General features: G+C 38.2%; 3 protein-coding genes across 3 annotated transcripts; 2 read left to right on the top strand and 1 right to left on the bottom strand.

Annotated features, from left to right (window-relative positions):
- The first annotated feature begins 3,897 nt into the window (after nucleotides 1–3,897).
- Nucleotides 3,898–7,329, top strand: LOC104811850 (receptor-like protein kinase THESEUS 1). The gene is made up of 2 exons (XM_010538698.1): nucleotides 3,898–3,976; nucleotides 4,049–7,329. Exon 2 carries the CDS (start codon nucleotides 4,502–4,504, stop codon nucleotides 7,040–7,042), a length of 2,541 nt encoding a protein of 846 aa, XP_010537000.1. The 5' UTR covers nucleotides 3,898–3,976; nucleotides 4,049–4,501; the 3' UTR covers nucleotides 7,043–7,329.
- A 157-nt stretch (nucleotides 7,330–7,486) lies between these two features.
- On the top strand, nucleotides 7,487–12,458 carry LOC104811849 (probable ADP-ribosylation factor GTPase-activating protein AGD5). The gene is made up of 11 exons (XM_010538697.2): nucleotides 7,487–7,711; nucleotides 8,700–8,758; nucleotides 8,845–8,935; nucleotides 9,363–9,417; nucleotides 9,524–9,614; nucleotides 9,721–9,961; nucleotides 10,309–10,528; nucleotides 10,674–10,843; nucleotides 11,144–11,392; nucleotides 11,503–11,582; nucleotides 12,038–12,458. Exons 1-11 carry the CDS (start codon nucleotides 7,661–7,663, stop codon nucleotides 12,207–12,209), a joined length of 1,479 nt encoding a protein of 492 aa, XP_010536999.1. The 5' UTR covers nucleotides 7,487–7,660; the 3' UTR covers nucleotides 12,210–12,458.
- A 1,476-nt stretch (nucleotides 12,459–13,934) lies between these two features.
- Nucleotides 13,935–17,345, bottom strand: LOC104811848 (cytochrome c-type biogenesis ccda-like chloroplastic protein). Its single transcript, XM_010538696.1, has 12 exons — nucleotides 17,131–17,345; nucleotides 16,858–16,986; nucleotides 16,313–16,368; nucleotides 15,935–16,065; nucleotides 15,761–15,846; nucleotides 15,639–15,670; nucleotides 15,300–15,461; nucleotides 15,149–15,221; nucleotides 14,661–14,761; nucleotides 14,485–14,577; nucleotides 14,310–14,356; nucleotides 13,935–14,224 (listed from the first exon to the last, which is right to left on the bottom strand). Exons 1-12 carry the CDS (start codon nucleotides 17,225–17,227, stop codon nucleotides 14,149–14,151), a joined length of 1,083 nt encoding a protein of 360 aa, XP_010536998.1. The 5' UTR covers nucleotides 17,228–17,345; the 3' UTR covers nucleotides 13,935–14,148.
- Nucleotides 17,346–17,632: the final 287 nt, after the last annotated feature.

Below are 17,632 nucleotides of genomic sequence, written 5' to 3'. Positions count from 1 at the left end.
GCCCTCCCCTTTTTTTTTTTTTTTTTTTTTTGTTGAACTCATGTACCCTGTTGATTTGTTATGTTTGGTTTTTTAAATTAATTTTAAGTTTTCTGTGATGGATAATCTTATCATATAATAAAAGATTTAATATAATGTGTAGGAGCCTCAATTTAGTCCCGAGATCCAAAATCCGAGGCGGTCTAATCCAAAAAATAGCGGATTTTGGACTAAATTTTCTATCCGAAAAAAATCAAACTTCTGGACCGTATTCAAATAGTACTTGGGATTCGATTCGGATTGGTTCAAAAGTTCGATATTTTTTTCAAAAAAAATCTTAATAATAAAAAAATAACTTTACAAAACAATTTGAATTTGAACACGAAATATATAGAGTCGGGTTTCGAAATCCAAAAAAATCGGGTCAAACTGAACCCGAGTGCGCACTCGAGCCGCCCCTTGGTGAAATATATATGGGATTATGGGGGTACGTAACTGTTGCAAAAAATGGGTAAAGTTGGTGGGTGGAGCCCAAGAGTGATAATGTGTAATAGAGCCCATCTCTCTTCATCGGAGCCCAATTACAATATACTTTTGGGCCTATTTAAAATACTACGACCACATGGACATGCTTCTGAGTTTCCTAATATTATGTGAAAATAAATTTGAAAGAAAATTAGGGTACTTTAATATATCAAAATATAAAATATGTTTTAGTCATGAGGATATAGTAAATTTTTTATTGTTCGTATTTATAGATCATTGTAGAAACTGGTTTTTGTTTTGAAATAAATAAATACTTTTAATATAATATGATATCTCAATTCAGAGTAAGGAGAAGAGAAGAGAGTGGTTGCATATTTTATTATTTTTTTCTTCAGACATTTTTTAAGGCTAAAAAAAATCATTTTTTTTATAATATTGGGGAACCCCGTGACTACCTACCCTTACAAACGGAGACGAACTTGCCACCACTCGCGCCTAACAGTCCCCATGGATCTCTGTCCGCCGGACCTGGCCACCAGGTGCGCCTAACGTTCGGGCCGTAGTTGGGCTTAGGCGCCTGCGGGTCAAACCCCAAACCCACGACGCACGAGCATGCAACACACGCGTGGGATGTAAATCAGCCCATTAGGATAAAAAAAAAAGTCACTTCATTTATATCCTTTTAAATATTTATTTTCCATTTTACTTTCTTATTTTCTTGAGACCGCGCTTACCATACTGATAGTGTGATTCTAAAATTCATGTGACTAAAATTGTGATATTTATGCAACACATGAACCAAAGTAATTTCATAGACCCATATGATTCAAAATTACTCACGTAACCGTATGACCCGTATGTACATACGTATAACTCATCATGAGATCCATATGATTCAATATTTTTATTACTAATGTTTTGCCCTTCGATTTTCGTTTTCATTTCATACTCAACGCCGATAATGATTATATTGAGAAAGATGAAACCATTTAAAATTTTCTTTGAAATCACATTTTTTCTCTTATTATCGTTCGAAACTTTCTTTTTCTCAAGATTTAGATATCTAAAGTTATGAACCATATTTTGAAATTCTTTGGTTAAAATGATGGTTTTCTTTTGTTTTTCTCAAATTTTTTTTTTGAATTTTTTCTTTGTATAATAGGGATAAGTGAAGACAGACATTGAATGGTAGAATTTTAATGAAGGATAAAATTTTTTATTCAGAAAATTAGGGTTTTGTAAGGATAATTGAAGTGAAAATAACAAACAGAGGATATTTTTATACATATTTTCCGATTTACCTTCTCTAATTTTTTATACATAATTTTTATCCCCCAAATTGAAATGTGCCGGTATATTAAATGTATATATTTCCCTAGACTAAAAAATCAAAATTTATAAAATTTTCAAATTTTATTATTAAATTGATGAATTTTTATTTTTTTAAACAGACTAGTTATCTAAAAATTATATAAATATATAAATTTTCAAAATATGGAATAATAATTAGAATTTTATATTTTAAATAATAATATTATACATATAATTAGCAAATTTGGAAAAATATGGTATATTTTAACGTTTGGGGTAGAACAATAACCAATTATAGTGTTTTGGATCAATTAAAATCAATTAATGTTGACGAGAATGACAAATGATAGGTTTTTTTATATGCCACAAAAATTATTGACAGCTTGTTAAAAGTTTCATTCTCACGATAATATATGTTAACGGTGATTTTTTTTTTAAATAAAAATGTTAAATTTGATATCATATTTTATGCGCTGAACATAGATTATATGTATGACATGAGAGCTAATGATTTTTGCAAGTGGGTCCAACGTGAGGTGTCAAAACGCCTATAATTAGCCAAATAAATTCGCATTATTATAGTGTTAATTTTCGGGAAAATGACAGTAATCCTCTCTTAATATATATATATATATATATATATATATATCATTTAAAAAGGTGACAGCCTAAGAATCATTGATTGATAATCAATTTTATGAAAGCATGTGCACGCACATGGAGACCTAACGACTGCATGGTCCACTGCATATTTTCTTATTACGTTTATGGTATTGCATACAAAGGATCTTATCTTTTTTCTATATTTTATCTGTATTGCAATATATATATATATATACTTATTTATCTGTATTGCAATATATATATATATATTCCCATTTCCCACGTCTTCTCGTGTTTGTAAATTTCGAATCCGTTCGCTTTTACATTGAACACCGTCAACTTTTCTTAATTGAAAATCTCATGTTAGTACATAAACTTTTTTTTTAAAATTAAACAAATAAACACATTTTAAAATTTTCAAAAAATACCTTATTTTTTATTAACTTCTAACGTTAAAATCTGAATTTTTAAAAAATTTATCAAAAAACACCATATCATGGTGGTATTTGAGAGTTGTTTTAAAGTTTAAGATTTAATTTTATGACAGTTTTTGGAAATAATTTAAAATTTTATGATTTATTTTAATTAATTTTAAAAATTTTAAGATTTAAAATTTAAAAGTATGTATTTATCTGAGAATTTTTTTTATGAATTCGTATATTAATACGAGATTTCCCAATTTTTAATATAATCGTTCTATTTACATTCTCCTTTTACCGCTCATATCGCTCCTAACAAAACTATTATACGTCTACAGCTTTTATTGCTCCGACCAGGCAACCACTTTGTTACAAACGTTGTCTGATTATAAAAAAAAAACCGATTAGGTGGCAATAAAAGACATTATCATAATAAAAACTATATATATATATATATGTATGATTTATTACATTGAATTTTACAAATGTGTTGTTTTTATACACGTTGTTATGTTCAACTGACTTGTGCCGTTAGACTCAAACGTCATGGTTAACGGCAGAGGTAAAAAAAAAAGAAAAAAGAAGCGTACGTTAAAGGCGCTGAGGAAGCACCGTTAGTTAGCGCCGTCATCTAAGCCGCGTTAATGCGGGCTCCACATTATTCCAATAATTATTTAATAATAATAATAATAATAATAATAATAATAATAATAACAACTAGTTTTGGGGTTACACATAATTCAAATGTGCACATGGGCTAAATTTTAGGTTTGAATTTGGGTGTGTAATGGCAAGATGAAGTGTTGACAATGTTGCTAAAACAGCAGAATAAAAATTACAAAGTAATTCAAATGTTACTAATCACTTGCGTTGTAAATAAGATTTAAAACGATAACTTTTTCCTCGGAAAATTAATAATGCTACAGCCTAATGGTAAAAGTGGTTAAAAAAAGATGTATTGAAAGAATAGACTAACATGACGTGTATTATATTTTTCTAATATCACATATTAACCTTAATGTTACACAGAAATAAACAAAAAGAATGTGATGAATAGTGGTCACATATTATTCTAATCTTTGAAGAGATGCCGAAAATCAAATCGACAGCGCTACCACCGCCGCGATTTTGGATGCAAAGCTCATCATTTGACGGAAGTCATGTCCATTAAACTAAAGGTTTATACCTAATCTTCATTCCTTAGTCTCTCTCTCTCTCTCTCTAATATCTCTCTCTCTCTCTCTCTGTAGGGCCGGTGGGGCTTCTTCCATCTGCGCTTCTTCTCCTCTGTAACGTGATAGCCCAATCTCACAGCCTGGAAAGAGTTGGAGAAGAGGTTGCAAAAAGGAAAAAGGAGCACTGGAAAAGACACCGCCTTTTTTTTTCTTCTGGGGTTTTTGATTAGCGTTTGTCCAAATTCAAAACATTCTTGGATTGGGTTACGCCGTGTGAATCCAACCCAAGTTTCCATTTCTTCTCACTCGGCTTTCTGCAGCTGAAAAATCACCTCTTTTCCCAGTTTCAGTTCTTTTGATTTGTAGTACGAGCATCTGAAACAACGCTTCTTTCTCCAGTTCTTGAACCTACTGCACTTGGTTTTTGGCTTTGATTCAGCCATTTCTGGATCTGGGTTCTCTCCATTTCGCGATTTGGGTATTAGGGTTTTTTCTGGGAATCCCGAGGGTCAAGGTCGTGTCTCACAGATGGTATTGTCGGGAAAACTAGTCAACTCTGTGCTTCTACTTCTTTTGTTCCTATGTTATTACACCTCGTCCGCATTGTTCGTTCCTCCTGATAATTACCTGATTGCGTGTGGTTCTTCACAAAATGTCACCTTCCAAGGTCGAACCTTTGTTTCAGATTCCGAGCATTCATCCCTTGCATTGAAAACCGGCAATTCCTCTGTTGCTAGGTCGAATTCGACCAATGTTCCTTCCTCGATCTATCGATCTGCTCGTGTTTTCTCGGGGTTAGCTTCTTACAAGTTCAAGATCAACGAGGAGGGTCGACATTGGATCCGCCTCTACTTCTACCCTGTAAGAAACTCGAGCTGGAACTTGTCTTCTGTTCCAATAACAGTAGTGACCGATGAGTTCGTGCTCTTGAACAACTTCTCTTTCAAGGGCTACAATGGTTCTTACTTGTTCAAGGAGTACGCAGTCAATGTCACTTCTGACGTCTTGACCCTCACTCTCATCCCTTCTAACAACTCAGTTGTGTTTGTCAACGCGATCGAGGTTGTCTCTATCCCGGATACTCTTATCCCCGACCAGGCCTTGGCTTTGAACCCCTCTGCTCCTTTCAGCGGTCTTTCTCAGCTTGCTTTCGAGACAGTTTACCGTTTGAACACGGGAGGACCGTTCTTGACCGGTCAGAACGACACTCTCGCAAGAACTTGGGAGAACGATTCGAAGTACCTTCATGTGAACAGCTCTGTCTTGGTAGTGACGGTGAATCCTTCTTCTATAAAGTACACATCTTCTGTAACTGCGGAAACTGCTCCGAACATGGTTTACGCTACAGCTGACACGATGGGTGATCCAAGCGTTCCGAATGCGAATTTCAACGTGACTTGGGTTCTTCCAGTGGATCCTAACTTCAGGTACTTCGTCCGTGTTCATTTCTGTGATATTGTAAGCCAATCCCTGAACACGCTTGTGTTCAATCTATACGTAAACGATGATCTTGCCCTTGGAAGTGTTGATCTCTCTACGTTGACCAATGGTCTCAAAGTGCCTTATTACAAGGACTTCATCTCGAATGTTTCCGGAGATTCTGGTATCCTGACCGTCAGTGTTGGGCCAGATTCTCAAGCAGACATCACGAATGCGACTATGAATGGGTTAGAGGTTTTGAAGATTAGTAACGACGCTAAAAGTCTAAGTGGTGATTCTTCAGTAAAGTCTCTTGTTCCAGGATCAGGTTCGGACAAGAACAAGAAAGCTATAATCTTTGGTTCTGTTGTGGGCGCCATAGCTGCAGTTTTGTGTATTGGGTTGTGTTACTATTGCTGTTTGGCTGCTCGGAAATCATCTAAGACTCCTCAGGAAGGCCATCCATGGCTGCCATTGCCTTTATATGGTCTCTCTCAGACCCTAACGAAATCCACGGCCTCCCATAAAAGTGCAACGGCCAGCTGTATCTCCTTGGCTTCTTCACACCTCGGCCGTTGTTTCATGTTCCAAGAGATTCTCGATGCTACGAACAAGTTTGACGAGAGCTCGTTGCTCGGTGTTGGTGGGTTTGGTCGGGTTTACAAGGGAACACTCGATGATGGAACCAAGGTGGCTGTTAAAAGAGGAAACCCGAGATCTGAACAAGGTCTTGCTGAGTTCAGAACAGAGATCGAGATGCTTTCCAAGCTTAGGCACCGCCACCTCGTCTCTCTCATTGGCTACTGTGATGAACGATCTGAAATGATTCTTGTGTATGAATACATGGCTAATGGACCATTACGGAGTCATCTGTATGGAACTGACCTTCCACCATTGTCTTGGAAGCAAAGGCTCGAGATCTGCATTGGCGCTGCAAGAGGGTTACATTATCTCCACACGGGTGCAGCCCAGAGCATCATCCACCGAGATGTGAAAACCACGAATATCCTCCTGGACGAGAATTTCGTGGCTAAAGTTGCCGACTTTGGTCTATCGAAAACCGGCCCGTCCCTTGATCAGACACATGTGAGCACGGCTGTTAAAGGAAGCTTCGGTTACCTCGATCCAGAGTACTTCAGAAGGCAGCAACTGACAGAGAAATCAGATGTTTACTCGTTCGGAGTGGTTCTAATGGAAGTCCTCTGCTGTAGACCGGCTCTGAACCCAGTTCTCCCGAGGGAACAAGTGAACATCGCCGAATGGGCAATGACATGGCAGAAGAAGGGAATGCTCGAACAGATCATGGACTCGAACTTGGTGGGGAAAGTAAACCAGGGGTCTCTCAAGAAATTCGGAGAGACAGCCGAGAAATGCCTGTCTGAGCATGGAGTTGACAGGCCATCAATGGGAGATGTCCTGTGGAATCTGGAATACGCCCTTCAGTTAGAAGAAACTTCTTCTGCTCTAATGGAGCCTGAGGATAACAGCACAAACCATATCCCAGGGATTCCACTGACGCCTCTTGAACCATTTGATAACAGCATGAGCATTATTAATGGAGGGCATTCTGGTACTGAAGAGGATGATGACGGAGAAGACGCAGCCACAAGTGCAGTGTTTTCTCAGCTCGTCAATCCTCGTGGAAGGTGAGGGACGTTGTCCGAATCCGACATGAATGTTCTGTGTTCTGTCGCCATATATACATACATATGGAACTTTTCCATTCTTCTGTCTTGTACTCCTCGAGAGTGAGATCCAGGCAAAAGTTCTTCAGGGAAGAGTGGATGATGATCAAGATCCATTCATCATTCATTACAGTGTATTTTTTTTCGATTTACAGTAATATTGATTTGTAATATACTGGTTATATGTAACCTTTCAAATTCTAAATCTGTTTCTTTTTTATTTTTCTTAATAAATCTGTTTCTTTTCATAAATGAGAGAATGTTATTTGCCATATTTATGTGTGTGTATATATATATATATATATTACATGATACACAGAGTAATTTTGCAAGTGCTTAACTGTATAGACGTATATACTCATAAGACGACAGTCATACTGCGAACACCGAATGTGAATGGTCCAACAGAATTAACCAGGAAGCCACCTTTTGTTTGGTTTTTCTTTCCTCTCTCTCGTAGTTGAAGAAACAAAAGAGAGAGAAAGAGAGAGAGAAGCAAAAGACCGTTTTGACCTCGTCATCTCTTCCAATCTTCTTCTTCTCCTCCTTCAGGTCTCTCGTCGGATTCTCTGATCTCTCCGCCATGAACGAGAAAGCCAGCGTCTCTAAGGAGCTTAATGCCAAGCATAGAAAGGTGCTCCCTTTTCTCCTCTCTATCTCTCCTTTGTTCCTTTTACTTCTTCTCCGATTCGCCCGTTTTGTTGATTGCGAAGGAAATCGTTTGAACGCCTAGAAAATTTCGATCATCTCTCTCGCTCTCTCTGATTTGGTCTGATTGCAATTCGCTTGGATCTAGGCTTTCGAGGCATTTATGCTGTTAATTTCATCAATTTTTAGGTGTTAGGGAGAGGTTCAGGCGTCTATGGATCCTAGATATTCGTATTGCGATTGGATTGAGTTATTCTTCGCCAACGTTAAAATCAGTTGAGCCGTTTCGATTTGTCTTTTGGAACGATCACCGATCGCGATCTGGTGCATAGATTGGTCTGCGTTTTTTTAAGGATTTTTTCAATCGAGCTGCGACTTACTGAAGTATTTGTCTCATAATTTGTTATTAACGATCCGTGTTTCTGGTGGAATGTTTGGTTTTAACTGAGTCCCGTGGAGACCTTAACCTTCTCACCACCAAGGGGATATGAACTTTGCTCAGTCCTAGTCTTTGATAATTCATTTCGACCCTTTGAATTGGGGGATGAGGTGAATAAAGTAAAAGAGTTTTGTCCTTAAATAGTCTGTAGGATGCTTTTATTTTGGTCCTTCAGGGTTGAACTTTTACTTGGTAGCCTTTGAGTTGTCTGTGATATTGATACCAATGATCCTTGTAGTCGTTAGAATAGTTTTGCGGGCTGGTAATACATGAAGTGTGTCTGGTGCTTTTGCTCCAATTGAGGTGTTAACAGATGAAAATTTGCCCTTTTGGTAAAATCTGCTACAAGATCTCCCATGTTTGTTATGATAAATTTGGTTCATTTTGGTTTGTAGAACATGGGAAATGCTGTCTGTTTGAAGTTAACTATGTTTACGCTGATGTAGGCTGTAATTTTTGGGTTGCAGTTTTATTTACGTTTTTTTGTTGATTTGTTCTTTGGCTTGAATTTCTCATGGTTTCATTGTTTTTTCAGATTCTAGAGGGGCTTCTTAAACATCCGGAGAACAGAGAATGTGCTGACTGCAAAGCAAAGTATGTAAGGATGTTGCAAGTATTAGCTATCAGCGGTGCTGGTTCATAGATATGTGTGGACTAAAACAGTTGTATTTTCTATGCAGAGGTCCTAGATGGGCTAGTGTGAATTTGGGAATCTTTATCTGCATGCAATGTTCTGGAATTCACAGGAGTCTTGGGGTACACATATCGAAGGTAATCTCTTGTTTCACCCCTACCAACGCTTCAATAGTTGTCAGGTTTCCCTATGGTTAATGCATGTTCCAACCAGGTCAGGTATTGGGCTACTGGCAATTTGGTTTTTCTTTTCCTGTCTTTCTCGTATGCAGTCTCCTCTTGTAGTTCCCATCTTAAGAGTTTCTTCCTTAGCTGATGAGTTTGACATGGAAATGTAAAAGTTGTTCCCTGCTGTTCCTTCCCATCCCAGCAAGGAAGGTTTTGATCCAGTTTATGCACTGCATATTTTTGTGTTTCTAAAATTGCACAGTTCAATTCTGTGTGTCTCCTCATGCGCTTTGCTCCTAATTGTTTAGCCGGCATGTGCCTTCATGTTGGAGAAGATGTTCAACACATCAATTGGTTGTTATTTAAAAACATTTGATTTTAGGGGTTATAAACGCAGGTTCGATCTGCCACTCTGGACACATGGCTCCCAGAGCAGGTTGCTTTTATTCAGTGTGAGTTTCCATTTACAATTTTCCCTATGGATAGTGCAACCAGTATGAGATTAAGATTTGCCGCATAAGGTATGTCAATAATTTTTTTTGGGGTAATTTCATGCAGCTATGGGGAATGAGAGAGCAAATAGTTACTGGGAAGCTGAGCTACCTCCAAACTATGACAGGGTTGGAATTGAAAATTTCATAAGAGCAAAGTACGCTTTCATTAAACTAATATCTCAGTTAGTTGGATGTTATCCATCATTTACATTACTATATTTGTGGGCCTGGATTTCATTTTGGGACATATGGCTTTTCTAGGTATGAGGAGAAGAGATGGATTCCTAAAGGCGAAAATGCTCGGTCACCCCCAAGAGTTGGACAGGAAGAAAAGTCTTATTCTAATTATCAGACGCCTGCAGAAAGAACTGGACCTGGGTACAGACATGGACACAGTAGCAGTTCTGAGAATTTATTTGAAAAAAAGACTGTCCAAGCACCTAGAAATAGTACGTCTGGTACGAGGATAAATCTTCCTGTCCCTCCTCAAGGACCTGACCAGGTACCCATGAAATTTCTACAAGATTGGTATTGCTTCAGATTCTACTGTTTTGATCTGAGTAATGAAGCCCTCACCTCGTTTTTATCAAGAATCCTCATACAATGTCAATGAGCTTATCTAATTACCTACGATATCAGAATTGTCATTGTTTCTTTAACACAATGGTTTTGATTAATGCATCTCTTGTAGCTTGCTATCTGATCTCATGTTGTTACATCTGAAACTTATTTTGTTTTGGTGACCTTATATAATCTTTTTAATTTTAAATTCTCAAAATAGTCAGAAAATAACTTCTAAAAGCTTTCCAAAGCATGATTTCTTATGCATGAAGTGCATAAAATGAACAGGTTACAGTGGTTTCAAAGCCACAACAGGTTATTCGGAAAACAGCGCCAGCAGCTGCTCCTGTGGAGGCTATGAAACAAGCTGCAAATGCTGCTCCAGCAACAGATCCTCCAAAAGTCGATTATGCAACTGACCTCTTCAACATGCTGTCAATGGATGATCCCATTGAAAATAGCTCGGAGGCAACTTCTGCTGAAGATAATGCCTGGGCTGGCTTCCAATGTATGTGTCTACCATCCTGCCAGAATTTTCATACCCTTATCTTTTATGCTATATTTCAATTTAATCTTAAAAGTTTCTTTTGGGTAAAATACTTAAAATCGCAAACTTCTACTGTGTAATAACTTCAGTCCTCTAAAATTTGTAGCGGCTGGACATGTTCAAACGACAGAGAAAACTGGGACAGCAAAGCCTGCTGAGACCAGTTCTCCTCCAGTGAATGGAACTGAGGATTTATTTAAAGACTTGCCTGCTCTAGCAACACCACAGCAGTCACAGAAAGATGTCAAAGGCGATATCATGAGCCTGTTTGAGAAGGTGCGTTCTAACTTGATCTTACTCTTTTTGCTGTATCCCCTTCCTAATAATTTATCACTGACCAGATTTTCCTTCTTCCGATTCTTTGTTCCTTCGATTCACGAGATTCTGGTAGATGGGAAACTAAATCTATAGATGCAAAACATATAGTTAAAGTACTGAGTGCTTGTTTGTTATATGAATTGAAGCCAGCTTACAGGCTTAGTGACCCAGAAGAAACTAACTAGTATGAACTTGAATGTTTACCTGGTTATTGCCTCAAGTGAATACTTAAAATTCTGTGGGTTATATCCATTACAGTCAAATATGGTGTCTCCTTTTGCCATGCACCAGCAGCAAATAGCCATGCTTGCTCATCAGCAATCCCTTCTCATGGCCGCGGCATCTAAATCTGCGGGCACGGATCCAAAGGTTTCAAACACTAATCCACAAGCTATGCCTAATGTTCTTAACTTGCCGACTACAAGTTGGCCAAACATCGGCTACCAAATCCCGGGCATGATGATGCCACCAGCGGGCGGTCCGGCTGAGCTACAGAAACTTATGCAGGTACTGCTCCCGTTTTACTTAAAAATTTATATATAACACATTTGCGAATGGCCAAGTGTATTTTTCATATCACACTTTAATTTTTGTTTTCTGTTGTTTATGTGCATTAGAACATGGTCATGAACGCGAACATGAATATGAGACCAACAATGCAACAGCCAGGGAACACACAGCAATACCCGATGCCCGGGTATGTATGTTTATAATGTCTTTTCTTTGTCGCCCCCAATTTGATGAAAGTTTTAACAGCCTTCGTAATTTCATGTGGATGCTTGCCTTAAGTTATCAAGTTTTAGCGTGAAAATTTCCAAATCTGATGGGCTTCGTACCATTTTGGATAGGGATGGGCATTTGTATTTTTTATTCGCGTTCGGTTTGGTTATGTTTGGGTTTGGTTCTTTTGGTTTTAGAAAACCTATATTCATTCGGGTTTGATGTTCGCGTCAGTTCGGTTCAATTTCATATTTTAATGATAAAAATGGTCAGTTTACAAAGAATTTTTGGTTTTTTTTTTGTTTTTGTTATGTTCGGCTCGGGTTTGGTTTTAAAAAGATTATAACCATTCAGTTTTTATATCACGTTTGGTTCGGTTTATGCATAATTTTGGGAATAAGATTGGCATTGGTTTTCTTCGTTTTCCTGCAGTTTCTATGCGATGGGTAATGTTAACCCGCGAAATGGTGCAACGCCAGCCGCAACGAGTAACCCTCAGTCATCGACATCGACGTCGGTTTCAACAACCCCAACCACTTCTTCTCAGTCAAGCAAAGAGTACGATTTCTCCTCTCTGATGGAAGGAATGTTCGCGAAACATTGACGACAGGCAATGTTGCTTCTGGTTTGGTATGGCGTGTTCACTGTTGTTCAGGAGGGACATAAAATTCAGAAACACCAGAGAAAGAAAGAAAGACATCATATGCTTCTTCTGCATTTGTCCTCTTTCCTGTCTTATATTTGAAAAATGTATACCTTTCGTTTTAGACAGGTTTCTGGCTCTGCATATCTTTTGATTTTTTAGATTTTATTCTGATAAATAAAAAAAAATCACTCAGATTTGATTTTGATTTTTTTTTCTCCTACACATTCATTTTTTTTTAAAAATTTTCATATTTCTTTAGTTATATTTTAAGGAGTGAGCATTTCGGATTTCTGATTGAATTTGGTTTGATTATATTAGAACTGCCGTTTACGGCTACGGTCCACGGATGTCAAAATGCAGTTGTACCATAGTTGTTCCTTAGTCTGTTGAGATTTTGTATTCTATAATTTTCTTGGAACGTGTACAATCCTTTTCAAGGTTACCAATCATGATCAGATCACAATTCACAAGAGCCCCTTTTAATATTTGACCTGGCATCCTGTGATATATAACCATAGCCCTCTAGATCAACAAAATGTCGGCACCTTGCACCTAAACCGGCAAGCATGAGGAGGATCTACACGCTCATGAATATATGGCAGCAGACGAGGATTCTTTTTCTGAGTATAAGTTTGCAGCTTACTCTTGCATAGATTGTTCGCGTCTTTCATTTTGTTAGTAGAGATGAGAGGGAGGGACCTAACAACTGGATCAAGTTCTCTTCTTTGTTCTTACAAAATATGTCGACTTGAAGTACGATTTGTTGACTCTGTAGTTAGGTAGGAAACGACCTTGGTTGTGTTATCTTCTTTAACAAATGAGGAAGAAGCAAGAATTCTACCGTTATCTTTTCAATTCTCTATTGTCCGGCGATGGTATTTTTCAATTCATGGGATGCATGTAGGAGTACCCAGGTCACCTTTAGTTTTGTTATCATCCTTTACGACAGGAATTGAAACAATGAACTCAGGAACTTGATCAACGTCTTGTTGGAACCTCTGCTGGTGGTGATACTCTTTGTCGGGACACTTATCGCTTGTGAAATGCCTTTGGTTCTGCTATGTTCCTCAACAACAGGAACTGACACACTGATCTCAGGAACTTCACCACCTTCGCTTCCTTCTTCCTAAACCAAGGATGTAGTCGACAAAGCTGCGGCGGGAAGTGGAGATAGATCGATTGCTGGCACGGAAAGAGGAAGACGTAGATCTGATGGCGGATAGTAAACAGAGCGCCGAACGCAAGGAAAAAGAGAGCTCTTGAATCGGAAAAACAAAATCAAAGCTGGAAAAAAATCTCCTTCTCGTTTCTCTTCTTTTGGTTTTTATGCTTAAACTAGAAGAGTTACAATTTTGTCTTTTCCCGTCAACCGACTTACCGAACTCGGTTCGCAAAAGACCAAACTGCTCTCAAACCTTCGGTCTCATTCATAGACTTACTCGTCTTTGTGAAAGCCACACAAAATTAATAATCTGGTGTCATTTGATGTCGCTAGTTATGAGTCATGACGGATCTATCGAGAATAACGTTTGGTATGATGCGGCCACTGTTCAGACGGTGGAGGTGATATGAATCTTAGATCGAAAGTTCTCTATTAGGCGAGGCTGTTGAGAGAGGCGTCTCCGGAACAAGAAGAGCTGAACCGGAGGAGGGTGGAAGCGTGTTCATCAACATACATATATGTACAAGGAAACGGTAAATAGAGGGTCTCCTTTATAATTTTGGATAAATATTACACTGAATCTATCTACATGTATTGAACCAGTGATGGCTTTTTGCACCAAGAATTGTTTTTCACTTGCCATTCATTATTCATACCACCACAAAATCACCCCGTTGATTACTCTTCTTCCCGGATACAGGGTACGAGTCTGTGTGCGTGTACATACACACAGAGTTACATAACCATGGTAGCCGGAGGAAAAAGCCTATCCAAGAAAGTATATAAACCTCCTCCAAGCAACAGAGCGCCACTGTTCGGCCAAAACGGTAAAGAGGATGCTTTATTTTCAGACAGGGAGGAATCATAGTTTAAGCTAAGAGTAGTATCTCGAGTACCTTATCGGGTTGATCCAGGCGGAGATCTTCCGCAGCGAAAGCAAGCTCTGCCAGTATTTTTTTTTTAAAAAAAGGTAAAACAAACACCATGGAAATACTTAGTTCCATCTTTCTTCCCCTTTATATAAAGATGCAAACTTTGCATTTTGCTGCAAGCGGATAAAAGCGGTAGTACCTGCAATGCTCCGGCAAAAGAAGCAGCGAGGATGAGCGGGGCAACATAACCAGTTGTGTACGTCAAGAGTAAGCTTCCACCGACAACCGGATCCTGTTTTTTTTTGGATGAGCTTATTATAAGAGAGTACAAAAACTAACCATTAACATTCAAGTGTATGATGAAATTAGATTTACCCTGGATGTAGCCACATAGCCGAGAAGGGTCGCTAACACAGGGGTGCTGCAAGGCGAGGCAGCTAGTGCAAATGTGAGGCCAGCAAGGTATGCTTGTACACCTGAAAAAAACAGTTACATATTCTCAATCTTAGAGAACGAAAAATCACGACGTAATATACAGTGTCTTATAGATATAAGGGAAAATGGCGTATAATATCACATATTTAGCAAAACAAAATTGCAGTAAAAACATGAATTTTTAAAATTTTTGTATCAAAACATGTAGTTATCCATAACATCCAGATGAGACACGAAGTTATCCCTATTTCCTAAAATTTTACATGAGGTAATATAGTAAAATTTGAAAAGTTGAGATTTCATCTAGAAAATGGGGATAGCTTCATGTTTTGATCTGAAAATTTAAAAGCTCATGTTTGTCATGGTATTTTCGTACTAAGTCCGTGTTTTTGTATACAATTTTCCTTAGATCTAAAGGCGAGGATTACTAGAAGGGAAATTTGCAGCCGCAGCACGAGGATCAAAGTTGTTAAGGAAGGATGGAAGCTGCAGCTCAATAATCTGTAGGAAAGATACCGAAAAAAAAATTATGCAGGAATCAGTAATGCCAATGAAGCTCGCAAGAGGGAAGCGAGGTACCTCGAGGAGATTTAAACCCATTATAATAGCTAGACAAGATGCAGCCAGAGGCAGTCCTTGTCCTATCTGTCCATACGCTTTCCCAGCAAAGGATGCTACTATCCCTAGAAGTGCTAAGGTAGTTGCCAATCCCAGCGAGAAAGCAATTGCATCCCCGATAACCTGAACTCATGAAGGTCAAATTTCCATCAACTTCATTTTCGTGTTTGGTTCGAGGAAATTATAGATAGAACTTATCCGAAATTTTTGCATTAATTATACTACTTGCATGAATATGATACAACAAATGGCAGCAACGAGTTATTGTAGGAATTTTGTTTTCGGGAAAAAGCCACTAACCTCGGCTCTGCTTTTGCCAGACCCAAATGCACCTATAAGTTTCAGTAAAATTCCTAATCGATGAGAAGTTATGAATCAAGATAAGTGAAGGAAATGAAGTATCTCGAGAAAAATGGTCATACCGATGTAACCAAGCGTCAAAGGCAGAACACTCAGTGTACATGGAGAAAGGCTTGTCACAAGGCCTGCCCCGAAAATCACTGCCAAACTACAAACAAAGGATAACTTAAAAAGAGAACCAAAGAAATTCATGTCAAATTCCCCTGATTCGGTGAGAGAGAACTAAAGAGGCAAACCTAGTTACGCTCAGCGCTGATAACTGGTCAAGAACAGCTTCATTAGCTTGCTGGCCAGCTGAATAAAGGAAGCCCCCTAAAGAATCTCCAACATTTTCTTCAGCCAAGCTGTAAACTGAAGTGGCTTGTTCCTGTCTTGGAAGAGATTTGGTTTTTTGATATTATATATTGGCAAAACCTTCTGTAGAAGATAGATGTTCAGATCTAATCCCCAGAAATGCAGGCTGGAGTTTAGCCTTTGAAGTAAAGCCAAGGCTAAGAGAAAGAGAATGATTAAAGGTAACTATGAAGACATTTTAGACTACAAGGATGACAAATACGAGGAGCTTTTATCAATGGCAATGATCTAAAAGATGATAAGGTATGATCACTCCTTACCAATACAATCTTCAAGTCTAAGGCCTTTGCCGAGTTGATTGCAGCTATGTTTGCCCCTGGAAAACCGACCATGGTTAGAAGAATTTATTATCATACATTAACAAAAGTTTCGGAATCACATGAATCAACGGGGACAAATGGGAAAGAAATGTGATGCAAACAACAACAACAACGCATTAATCCCAAGTTTATTGGGGGTCGGCCGCATAAATTCACTTCCTCCATTCATTTCGACCTTGAGTTAAAATCCTCCAAAATTTATACACACGGTAAATCATAACTGAACACTCGTTCCCAAAATGAGTCTAAATTATCACTGCTATGTTTTAAACAAGCCCACAAGTGATTAAATTTCAGGCATCCGCTTAAATCGTTTTGTTGGCCATGACCATTAATGATCAGGACCATGGAATAGGTAACAGCAGTTAAATTTCCAACTTGAACTTACAATAGACAGTGGAAAGAACATGTTTTACACTCATAACAACTAAGTTTCCATAGAATGAAGAAAACCAACGCGGAGAAGACGTAAGAAAACAATATACCTCCGAAAGCACCGCCAAATATTGCAAGTTTGAGCCTTTTGATCCATTTCTCCTGCAAAGCGGCTTCACCGTAGCAACCCAACCTTTCTAGTCTCTCAAGTGCATCATGCTTGGTAACATTAACCATGTCTTCAATCACGCAGTACGAGATAAAAAAAAATAATAATAATTCAGCGTTATGCTAACGCGGAATCGAAACTAGAACATCGTCAAAATCAGCCAAAAAAAAAACCCAAATCAATAGATGTTCCAGAAAAGGAGGAGCAAGCTCACCGCCGCCATGGCTGAGCTTGTTTTTCCGCCTGTATGTCGAAATTCCATTGAAATGGGCGAAGACGCAGCTGCTGCAACGGTTCAACACCAAATTCATCTGCAGAAATTGACGGAATTCGGGCCGACCTTGCTGGTTTGCGACGCTCCGAAGTAAGAACCGCTCAATTATGTGACTGGGAGAGTGTCCAACGGTTCTCTTCTCGCTCTCCAGATATTTTCTCTCTTTTGTTTTTTTATTATAAAAAAAAAACAGAAAATCATGTAAAAGATAATAACGGCGAATAATGGCCTGAACAAATTGGGCCTAAAGGCCTATAATATCTTATATGCTTTGACTGCTCATTTAACAATAATGGGCTGAACAATTTGGGTCCAAAGGCCCATAATATCTTTTTTTTTTTGTTACCGATAGTTTGAAAACGGGAAAAAGTATCGAAGCTTTAAATAGAAATACGTATTATTGACAATAAAATTCGAACTGAACCAAATCTAATGTAAACAT

Source organism: Tarenaya hassleriana, unplaced genomic scaffold (assembly GCF_000463585.1).
Source record: "Tarenaya hassleriana unplaced genomic scaffold, ASM46358v1 Cleome2, whole genome shotgun sequence".
NCBI lineage: Eukaryota > Viridiplantae > Streptophyta > Magnoliopsida > Brassicales > Cleomaceae > Tarenaya > Tarenaya hassleriana.
The sequence above is the reverse complement of the archived record's forward strand: the minus strand, read 5'-3'. Positions and strand labels throughout refer to the sequence as shown.